The 12,216-nt window shown below is 42.7% G+C and overlaps 1 protein-coding gene across 4 annotated transcripts in view; it reads left to right on the plus strand.

The window, feature by feature from the left end:
• The window catches only part of cbfb (core-binding factor subunit beta), a 31,549-nt gene that overhangs the window by 10,959 nt on the left and 8,374 nt on the right, over positions 1-12,216 (plus strand). For 2 of the 4 annotated variants that reach the window (XM_005752819.1, XM_005752818.1), the window contains exons 4-6: positions 10,489-10,605; positions 10,694-10,789; positions 11,904-11,965. In XM_005752819.1, coding sequence (XP_005752876.1) covers positions 10,489-10,605; positions 10,694-10,789; positions 11,904-11,933 — 243 coding nt within the window. In that variant the 3' untranslated portion in view covers positions 11,934-11,965. The remainder of the gene's footprint in view (positions 1-10,488; positions 10,606-10,693; positions 10,790-11,903; positions 11,966-12,216) is intronic. The other 2 variants (XM_005752816.1, XM_005752817.1) reach the window with 1 other exon arrangement.

Here is a 12,216-nt window from a genome sequence, read left to right on the forward strand (position 1 = left end):
CATCCACACACATCCACACACACATCCACACACATCCACACACACATCCATACACACATCCACACACATCCACACACATCCACACACACATCCACACACATCCACACACACATCCACACACATCCACACACACATCCACACATCCACACACACATCCACACACACATCCACACATCCACACACACACATCCATGTGCTTCTCCTCCCACAGAGTATCATGTTTCCTGCTCAAGGGCTCAGATCAATGACCACACCCACTCCCACAATGCACTGTTCTGTCTAGTGTCCTCTGTTTGCATGCTCTTTGTGCGCGTCCCCGTGCTGCATGTTCACATCGTGTCTTTGTGTTTGAATGGAGCTCTCTTTCTGGACTCGGGCTTGAACAGAGCGCGAGCTCACTCTGGTGAGGAATCCAGCACGAGTGTGTCAGTCCCATTCCTCTGCTCTTAGTCCTTCTCTTCCAGTAAACGTGTGCTGAGCTGGAACAAAGTATGTGCAACAGTTCACCTGTGTGTTTCTGTCCCTGTGAGCCTCAGATGTCCTGACGCGATCGCACACTTTTCTCTTTCCCGTTGCTGTTTTTATTGTTTTCCTGCCTCTAAAGAAGGACAGCCAGTGTTCTGAGTGGAAATGTTTTATACATTATGCAGTTTTATGTGTACTTTGTACCTCTGAGTTATTCTTCCTTTTTTTAAGCTTAGGGTTCTCAAAATGTGGTCAGCGGGTGCACTGGCAGCATTTCACGTGCCCTGAAAGCACATCAAGGAAAGAATTCACTTCTGCTCATTTCATTCATTCATAATTCACGTTCAGAACGAGGACAAAGGTGAATGTGCTCTTTTGTTGCCGTCATCGCAGCGCCCTAAGCCTTCCTAACATTGACAAATACAGCTGGTTTTTCAGAAATCTCAGCATCAACAACAGTTAAAGTGTGAGCCAGCACAGAAATTTAGTGAGCAGTGTTGAACCACCATCCTCGTAAAAGACGCATTAACTAACTAAAGGCTTTTCGTGTGTTTGCTTTAGCTTCACACCCAAGCTCACAGAAAACCTTTAAAATGGTTTAAAGTGTAGAAAACTCACAGCACGTTGTGATGTGAACTACACTGTTTCCCCATTAACTTACTACACTTTGGTCTCCATCACCTTTGGTTTGCATGTAAGTCTACATGGGAAAAGGGAAACTGCTAAATACTGAGAAGATGCTGGATGAGCACAGATTGGAAGCTGAGCTTTGAAACACGCTGATGTTGGCTGAGCTGCTTCAAACCCGATGAACAGGATCAGCTGCAGTTTGTGGATCGGTGTAGCGGCAACAGTGCGTTTCTCCACAAGAGAACGACGTCCCAAACACAAAGCGATGTCTGCAACATCATTATTTCAAACCTACAAGATGCATCTGTTTTCCTGCATCACAGTAAACATGGCAACCTGTTGCTATTTGGAAAATGTTGCTGCTTTGCTGCGAAGTTTTTTTCTTTGCCTGATCAGATATAAATCATTTTCTTGTTTGGACATTAAGCTCCGCCCCCACCTCCCCATCCTCCACACGGCTGTCAACCGTGTTGACAAAATCAAGCATGATGAAAATAATAATGTAATGAGAATAGCGAGATACAAAAAACACAAATGATTTGATTCCTGCTCCAGTAGCTGAGTAAAGCAGACTTTCTCCAGGTCACATGACACGGGACGTAACCTTCATCTCCAGGGTTTCTGGCTTTGGACCTCCTCTGATGTCCTGCAGCTTCTCTTCAGTTGCTGGACTGAAAAAAAAAACACAAACACAATGCTTTGGAAATCTGCAATCATATCAGGTAAACTGTGTCTGCAGAATATTTGGCAATGCAAAATGTGCTGGTGCGTGTCAGCACGTGTGAGTCTTTGGAAAAATATTTAGTACGAGCTCGTGCTCTCTCTTGTTTGTAAGTGCATCTCCAGCGTGTGGAAGGATTTGCATGATATTTCCATGAAAGCCATAGGAACATGCCACAGTTTCTGGCCCTCTGGTGCACACAGAAAGGACTTTGCATAGCAATGATGCACATTATGTGTCTCCGGGCAGTTAGAGATTCAGACTGGGGCAGGGCCAAGTCACTCACAATAGAGGCACCAACTGCCAGGAACAATTGTTTTGCAATACAAAGATATGACCTGAAAAAAGTTTCAACATTTTCGCTCTGTGAAAACTGAAAAGTGAGGCCTGTGAATCAGTTTGCACAAAGAGAAAAGTTTCTTCTTCGTGGGTTCGTGTTTGTTTGTCTTCACCTTCCTCTCACATCTGTCTCAGATCATTTAGATGGAAGCTCAAAGTCCTATTTGACATCATCCAAGATGACCTGGCAGTTACTGTTTGTCATGTGGCGCGCGTGTGAGTGTGTGTGAGTGTGTGTGAGTGTGTGTGTGAGTGTGTCGCGTGTTGTTTTGCAGTCTTTATAATTACAGGGTGGAAAGGCAGAAGAAGAGAGAGTGGTCATACAGTAGAAGAGTACCCTGCTATTATACTTCTGTTGCTTTAGCAGGTGTGTGTGTGCGTGTGTGTGTGTGTGTGTGTGTGTGTGTGTGTGAGCGTGTGTGTGTGTGTGTGTGTAGGACAGACAGAGCAGGCTGTATTCAGCAGGGGATTAGAAACAGAAGGCCAGTAACGTGCTATATCTACACCTGCTGCTGTCACACCTGGCACACACACACACACACACACACACACACACACACACACACACAGGTCTATGACTTTAATCTTTGAGGTGAAAACACTTATCGCAGTTTAACAGTTAAAGGCATGACAGTCAACCTGTACTTCATATGTAGCATCATTACTGTCAGCTCTGAGTTTGAGCCTTTTCATAAGCACTGAGTTAGTCATTCATTTGCTTTACATTTTCCTCCATGTTTGAGCCAAAAGTGACCATATTTGGACATGAGGGTGGACTGTGCTAAGCTAGCTCTAGCTAGCTCAGAAAGTACATGTGAGCACATCACACAGTTTCCAGTTATTGCTATTAAAGGTTCATTCGCAGAGAAAAACTGCAGCACTCAGTTTTTACACAGGTTGTTAACAGTTAACCACACAGCAGCTGTATTATGTGTTATATTATTACATTAAAAGAGGTCTTAAAAAACACAAGACGCTTAGCTGAAACCAAGAACACAGCTAGAGGTCACAGCCAACTGCATAAGCACCAGCCTCATTCGAAGTGGTCAAGCTCTTAATCACACATACTTTTAAGCCTTCGAAGCCTTTAAAGCAGGGGTGGGGAACTCCAGGCCTCGACGGCCGGTGTCCTGCAGGTTTTAGATGTGTCCTGATAAAATGGGTAAATGACCTCCTCAACATGTCCTGAAGTTCTCCAGAGGCCTGGTAATGAACTAATCATGTGATTCAGGTGTGTTGACCCAGGGTGCGATCTGAAACCTGCAGGACGCCGGCCCTCGAGGCCTGGAGTTCCCCACCCCTGCTTTAAAGTAAACCCCACAGAGTTGTCATGGAGCTGCAAGCTGGCTTTTTGTACCAGGCTGTAAGTTTGTCGATTTCTTTGTTCAAGTTGGAGGTCTTTAGGGACTGACTCAAGCATGAATCCAAGGACCTGCAGTTTTTGGCACGTCTGTGTAAAATGGTGTAGTTTTACACCTCTGGAGACGGGAAATTGGTTTTAAATCGTTTTGTAGTTAGAATCGATTTTAATGTTATTGCATGCATAACTGCAGGATCAGTCTGTGTGACTGTAACCATGAAGGTGAGCACAGCTGTTTTAGCGCTTTATGGTATTTTCCTTTGCATCATTATTAGCATAATGATTCTGAGTATATTTCAGTGGATTAACCATTTCTGTCTGGTTTCATTGACTGATCACTATGGTTTCAAAACGACCTACATCAGCGATATCACAGCGTGTTCATGTTGATAACCAGAGATGGGCAGTAACGCGTTACTGTAATCCGATTACTTTTTTCAAGTAACGAGTAAAGTAAGGGATTACTATTGCAAAAACGGTAATTAGATTACCGTTACTTTCCCGTAGGAACGCTGCGTTACTGCGTTACTAAAACCGTGATTTTTTGCGAGAATGTCTCATGACAGTGACGTAAGCGAGTGCGCCGTTCGTGACGACAGCTGTGTGCAGATCAACAATGGATCACATATCGAGTGCAGAGAGAGTATGAGCGTGCAGCGTTTAAAGCGTGGAAGTACTGACCTTACTTTGAGTTTGATTCCATAAAAAGTGACAAAAACATTAGTGTCCGCTGTGCGTGGGAAGAAAACTTCTTTTTACAGTGAAAAAACCCTAAACTTCCAACAAGCACCGAGTAGCTACGACGTAATGGGAAACTCACAGAGAAACTCGCGGATTCTTCCACTGACCGCGGCACACCTGCACCAGGGTAACCCTCCGCCTACCACACTCCTGCTTTACAGGTGAAAATAGAGCAACAGGACCGCTGAGTCTTTGACTTTATTTATTTTCTGCTGTGTTTTACTTGCATCTATTTGAAAGACTGAGTGTAAACACACAAAATATTTTATTTTATGAGCTGGAATGTGCAGAAAATAGGTTTAAATGTTAAACTAATTTCTTCCAGTCAGAGAATGTTGCAGATAATTAAATGTTTGCTTGATGCATAAAGTTAAAAGATTAAAACTAATAAAACAAGTTTTAAAAAGAGACTTTTCCATTTGATTACATTTTGTATGATGGATTATGCAGAAAAAGTAGAATTGGGCTGAAAGATCTATCACTTTATCACCTGTTCAGGTTGTAAATCGTGTTTTTTAAAAAGTAACTAAGTAACTAAGTAACTAATTACTTTTGAAAATAAGTAATCAGTAAAGTAACTGGATTACTTTTTGGGGGAAGTAATCAGTAATTAGTTACTGATTACTTTTTTCAAGTAACTTGACCAACACTGTTGATAACTATTGAGCTTCGATCCATCGATCTTTAGACTAAAATCCTAAATCTATAGCTATATCACTAAAGCACTTCTGGATGGATGCAAACTGCATTTCGTTGCCCTGTACCTGTGCATGTGCAGTGACAATAAAGTTGAATTCTATTCTATTGTATTCTATCCTAAACTCTTTCCAAACGTCTCCCTCAGCTTCTCTGCTTTAACTTCCAGAGATGAGAAAACGATGTCTGCTGGCTGTGAAAAGGCCGTCGTGTGCGCTGTGGATGAATCAGGAATGATTCATGTGATGTGCACTTTATTATCCTCGCAGCTGTCCTGAGACTGTTTTACAAAATCCCTCCATTCTTCAGAGCAGTCCGCGGTCCTGTATCATACGAGGCGATCACATGGGTGATGAGATAAAAGGAGCGAACGGGGAAAGCAGGCAGAAAAGAAAGCATCTGGCTGCTGACTCAGACGCACACAAGGGCACGTGTTTATTGTGTGAATAACACACACACAGATTTCCACATAGTCACTACAGATCATCTTTAATCTAAATCACACACACACACACACACACACACACACACACACACACACACACACACACACACACACACACACACACACGCTGGTGTTTGAGTGACTCTTTGTAATCGACACATTCAACCCCCCAGACTCTGATGTTACATTCTTCTGGATAATAACATAATTACTGCACTAAATCAGTCGGTGCCTCCAGCTTAGACAGTAGACACACACACACACACACACACACACACGCCTGAAAGCAAAAAAGTTATGCGCTGAATTGTGGTGGAGGAATTAAAGAAGGCACGTTTTTGTGTTACTCGAATGTGTTTGCGTGTGCATTGACATGTGTAGGAGAGACGCACTGCCACAACTCAAAGGGCTGAAACACAGATACCCATTGTGATCACACACACTTTGTGGGCACTGGTCTGTGTGTGTGTGCGCGCTGTAGTGGGTTGTTGTGCTGACTAGATGGTTGGCATCAGGCTGAATGAAGGGCACTATGCCAACACATCTCCCTCCATCTGCGTCATGCAATGTCTGCCAACATATACTCTGCATTTCTCTTTGTTACACACACACACACAATCTCAAAAGCACTTACAATAACCGGCGGCTCGGTGGATGTGTTAGCATGTGATACGTCTTTGCTTGGCTCAGTTTTTTCTGACAAAGTGGAAGAAAATACGATAATTAGATTTCTATTCTTTACACAAATGCAAATATTCACAGAAGAAATATAATTCACACTCATTCACAAACGAACTGGTTGTTCCTGTCACGTACAATCCTTATCAGCGGTCAATAACACATGAGGAGAATTAGTTTAAACCAGTCAGAGTAACATGTCACAGTGAGCAGAGATGATCCACAAACACACCTGTGAAGGTCACAACAGGTCAGTCAGGATATTTCACCAGCCATCCAATCACTGAGGCTACGTTCACACTGCAGGCGAAAGCGCATCAAATCCGACTTTTCTGACCCTCTGCGACCATCATGGTGTGACAGTGTGAACGGCACAAATCCGATATTTTCAAAGCCGATCTGGGTCACTTTGGTATGTGGTGCTGAATCCGATACATATCTGATGCTTTATAAAGCTGCTGCTGTTTGATGGTCAGGTCGCATTAAATCCGTCTTTTACGTCACTGACACAAGACAGACGCCATTATCAGCGCCGGAGAAGACATCGCGAACGCTTCCTGGCCATCCAGTGTAGATGTCAGTGAAACTGTTGGGAAGACAACGTGAACATTTTATTTGTTCTGTATAATCTGCAGATTCTGACAGACATCTGCAGCTATCCTTTGAAGCACCGCTCCTCTAAAACAGCAATAAGGATCATTATTAGGTTATTTACATTATTATGTAAATAACAAAATAACTTAAAGCAAAAATTGGGAAACGTAAAGTCCGAAGTCTTTATATTAAAGGGCCATCAGTCAAGCAATGCTGTTTGCTCTGGGTCTAAACAGAGCGCGTTTGCTGTCGCATTTTATTTGTAGTGTGAACAAGCACACAAAAAAATCGGATTTGATCAAAAAATCGGAATTGAGCATCAAGACCTGCAGAGTGAACGTAGCCTAAGTGACCTCTTCGTGTCCATCATCAATCTAAGCTGTGTGAAGTACCAAGAGACAGACGAGAGCGAGCATGATGTCAACGTATGAGTGTGACAATGTTAGCCTCACTCATACGTCTGCATTTCTATGGATGGATAAGAAGCAGTACAAAAAAGATGCTGATTGTGACTCTATAATATCATCAGGAGAACCCCACCAAAGACCAACGCACACACGTGCACTCACACACTGGTTTAAAATAAGTCGTAATTACTTAGCAAGAACCACACGACACTGCACCCATTCAACCAAACGTTAAAAGCAATTTACAAAAACGGAAAGAAGACAAAATAGTCACTTAAGAAATAAATATATATATATTCAGTGCAATGCTGCGAGATTCCTGTGTTGAGGATTTAATGTTAGAGTCCAAAGAGAAATCGATCTGATCGGAGAAAAAGACAAAAGAAGCATTTTGACCTCAATGGAAATAAATCCAACACATCTCAGATTGTCACAGGCTCCACTGGAGACTCGCTGGTATAAAATCTAACATTCGAATAATGAAAACGATGAATCATTTTACAACTACAGCTTTTACAGGCATCACAGCACAGATTTGCCTTTGCATTACAGCTCACAGAGATGATCCTATCAAAGAGAAAGTACGATTTGAAAGGCCATGGACTCAAAATAGTGAATGATTTCTCTCACAAAATGCCCAAACTCCAAGTAAAAGAACAATATCGAGCCAAGGAAACTGTTTTTCATGCTTAACATCACTTAATAGAAGTCTGTATGCACGCTCAGCCCTTTAACACAGAAACAGCAGCGGCGCCCTGGTAAATGCACGGTTATGGGAAACCATGTGAAATATATTTAACCTCAGTAAACTTCACGTGTGATGACGAAGTACATAGGCACATGTGGTTTTAGAGTCTGTTTGTTCTTACAAGTGAAAACGTGAAGTTTGCTTCAAATGTTGTTGTGAGGAAGACTCACAGTGGATGGTCGCACTTTATAAAGTATGTGTAACTCTTACCAGTTAAATCAGTACATACATAGTCTCTGAGACCAAGAGTAAGGCAACGCTTCACTGAGTGGTTCGCATTTCCACTGGATTTCACTCTGCTTGTTTTTCATATTCACTGCAGTGTGTGAGTTCTCCTGTCTTCACGTGTGTGTCTCAGTAAATGGATGTGGGGGTTGACATGGTTCTCTCTCAAAAGGAAGTCTGTGGTCGGGCCGTTTCTACATATTTTCCCCTCACACACACACAGACACACACACACACACACACACACACACACACACACACACACACACACACACAGACACAGACACACACGTGCGTTTTCCCTGTCAAGCTAAATGAAGCTTTCTTTTAAAAGCAATATGCAGCCCCACAGATGTGGAAGCCATTCCTCTTGCTCTCTCTTGCTTTCACACACACACACACACACACACACACACACACACACACACACACACACACACACACACAGAAAAACATTCACTCGAATAAACACAAAAACCCACAGTCTCTTGGGGTGCGGTCTCCCCTGCAACCCCGGTGCAGTGTGGGTAGCTGTCGTAAAAGAGGTCCTGTGAGAGAGCGTCCAAAAATAGCCTGAGTAAAAATGCAGGACCATAAAGCTCACCCAGTGTCACTCAGAGAAATCCAGTCATCTGTGTGTCTGTGGATGTGTTTAAGTTTTGTTCATTCATACCAAAATACTTATTGATGTTGATAAAAATAGCCCCTCACAGCTTCCCACCCTGACAAATACACTCTCTGCATCTGTCAGAGGTGCTGCTTCATTGGGTTACAGACATCAGAGTAAAGAAAAGGACGAAGGCTGAGTGTCCTGCATCGTACATTATGAACTCTTTTGGCTGAAATAATTTCTTAAATCTTGTGAAATTCATTGTTTAGTCTGACTGTGTTTTAACTAACTGACTGTTTTTGGCTGCTTCTTCGGGGTTTTGCCTCAGTTCAGGGCGCTGCAAACAAGCTGATACTGATTTATTAGATATGGGTTTTTATTGATCTCTGAGGGCCTTTCTCAGGAGCACAAAGACTGGTAGAATGAGCCCAGTATGTTTTTGAGGAAGGGAGAAATGTGATCAAATATAAGCGTTTTTAAGGCATATTGAGGCAGAGGTATCTTTGGCCACAGCAGGCAGCTACACCCTGAGTATGCTGCCTGCCCAGCAAGTCAAACAAAGTTAGACTAGACAGGAAATAAAGTGTTGCGTTTGAGCTATTGGTGTCGTGTGTTTTCTATTCCTCAAGTATTTTGATGGAACCCAAAAAAACTAATTATTTTTTTATGTATTGCCAAATACTGAGAAGTAGTTCAGTTTGCAGCTACTTGAACAGCAAATCCAAACAGAGAAATAGTTTTGTGACCCTACAGATGCGAACGTGGTCTAAACTCGTGCATACATGCAGACTGTGGCATACGCACCCTGACCACAGCCTGATCCTCTCCCAACGCACTGTGCTGCTCAGCAAACAAGGGAGAGACGAGGGCTCATGAAATATAAGTGAGCGCTTCTAGTCCCTTTATTATCACAGCTATTTCACCTCTCTCACTGACGGAAAGACAAAACAGAGACAAAACAAGGTCAAAGAAGAGTGACGTGGACAGTCTACTATCGATCGGCTAATGTTGTTCCGTTTCTCTTTCTGACTTAACTGAAAACACGTGACATTTGAGGCAAGATTACATTTATTTTCAATGAATAATGAAAGGGATGAAAGCTGTGCAGTCTAATGTCTGAATGAGACCATTAAAGAAGCCGCAGACCTTTTCCAGAGGCTTTGAAATTCAAATGCCTCTAAAAACGAACACAAAGAAGATGTTTTTGATATGCGACACTCACGTTTGATCATTTTAGCTACACTGTATCAAAGGAGTGAAAGCATCACTCACACAAACATTCGTGTACATTCAACGACCTCGACCAGTCGCACGTGCACACATTTGTAATTGCAAGTGTGTGTGTGTGTGTGTCATTTAATAGTCCGACACTCAGAGTCTCTGGAGAGGCCTTGACGTACTTTGTGGTTTTTCTGTTTCACAGACGATGGAGCAGGAGGGGTCAGCGGCAGGAAGGCGTCCACGTCCCAAACTCGGAGCTTTAACAGCCGATAGATTCTGATTTAAAGCCGTCATTTCGAATGAACTCGTGTTCACATGAAGCTGCTGCTCCACCCCAGGGCCAAAGCACAATCCGTGCACGCCCAGTGTTTCTGTCGTGAGGAGCAGATAACACATCTTTGTGTGATTCTTACAGAAAGAACTGATGTACTTTTAATATGACTGACTGCCATCTGCCTTAACAGCTTAGATGTAACTGTGATTACATGAGAGGAGTTTGAACAACACCATAAGCGCCGCAAAAGCTTAACCAATGTCACAACACATATTGGTTGCTATTTAAAATGGCAAATGTGGACATTAATGTGGTTCTCGCGCTGTCCCTGCAGGTCTATTTAAAGGCCCCTATGATCTTGAACGGTGTGTGTGTGATCTGGAAAGGCTGGATCGACCTACAAAGGCTGGATGGGATGGGATATCTGGAATACGATGATGAAAGGGCACAGGTATCACCAGTTCTGCTTTTTACTCAAATGTCTTTTCCTCGTCAGGAAACCAACTACAATCTTTCTTTGTTGTCGTTTGTGCTCGCAGCACGAGGACGCTCTGGCTCAGGCCGCGTTCGAAGAGGCTCGACGCAGGACGAGAGACTTTGAGGACAGAGAGCGATCGCACAGAGAGGATCTAGAGGTGAGAGACGAGGGATCGCCGACTATTGATGTTGACTATTTATCTCAAATTTCTACTTTATCTTGAAATCTTTCTCAGTCTTGCAAAGCCGGTCCCAAATGATTCTGTTGTGGTGAACAAAACAAAAAAACCTCTCATATATGTAAAGGTTGGAAACGTGACTCGTGCAGTAGTGTTTCATGCTGGGCCTCTCAGTGATGGCTATAGTAGCTGTAAAGCAGTACAGTGAACACAAACTGCAGCTCTGGAGGTCGCAACAAAGCTTGACGTGTAATTATTTTTTACGGTGCATTTTAGTGTGAAAAAGAGAATTAAATGGCAAAAAGGCTCCTGCTCTTTTTGCCCTCTAACATATTTATGTCACAGACTGGCTTTGCAGGACTGGACAGAGCAAACAGCATCACCAACACAGCTTGCTTGTAGTGCAGTTTCTTGTTTGCAACTGTGAAAATAAATTGGCTCACTGAAAATGATTTTGATCCTCTGCTGAATTTTCTCACAGATGCTTTCAGACGCTGAAAGTAGAAAAGTATCAAAGTGAATTAAAAGTAGAAATGTATCAAGAGTGTAATATATATCTGCAGCATCAAATTTGTAGTATCGCTTTCCTTGCTTAGTGCTTGGGGTTGTGTGATGTGTGCTTGTGTTCTGTAGTTCGTTTTTAATTATTATTCTTTTTCTTTAAAGATTATTTCTGTAGTTTGAACCGTAGGTTTAGTGCATGATCAGTTTGGTAATTCTAATCTGATAATTGATCTGACTTGATATTCATGAACTATTGAATGACTACAGTTTTGTCAGGTTTCCCAAAAGCCTCAGAAGGGAAAGTAGTTTGCTCATTCTGTGCATTCCTTTGAGAAGTTTAATTGATGCAAACTTGGCAAAACAAGGTGATGTGTTCATTTTAGTAGTTCAAATGTGACCTTTGAACTGCACGTAGATGCTATAAACTGATTTCTAAACTGAGATTCTGTAGGTTTGAAATTTGAAAGTGTCCCAAATGCATTTCATTGCTTGAGACAAACTCACTTTCCCAGCAAGGCTTTGGGGAGATCAGTGGCATCCTTCCTAAGCTGATGCCCTCCGAATGAACCCCAAATTGTTTATTTTTTAGGACCCTGTGGTTTCTAAAATCTGGGACTGATGACACACAGACAGCCAGCAGAAAAGAACAGGGTCTGTGTCCTTCATTTCTCACCATCTATCACACTGTCATGCACTAAACCACCTCGTGTGTGTGTGTGCATGTGTGTGTGTGTCCACAGTTTCATTTGTGTATCTGCATTCTTGTTTTTGTCCATTAATGTCTGTGTGTGTCTCTCAGCACCTGCAGCATTCTCTATGTTTTTATTTCCACACCGTACGTGTGTGTGTGTGTGTGTGTGTGTGTGTGTGCGTGTGCGTGTGCGTGTGTGTGTGTGCGTGTG

The sequence above is a fragment of the Pundamilia nyererei genome, unplaced genomic scaffold (assembly GCF_000239375.1).
Source record: "Pundamilia nyererei isolate P.nyererei 1_Seehausen unplaced genomic scaffold, PunNye1.0 scaffold00384, whole genome shotgun sequence".
Taxonomy (NCBI): domain Eukaryota; kingdom Metazoa; phylum Chordata; class Actinopteri; order Cichliformes; family Cichlidae; genus Pundamilia; species Pundamilia nyererei.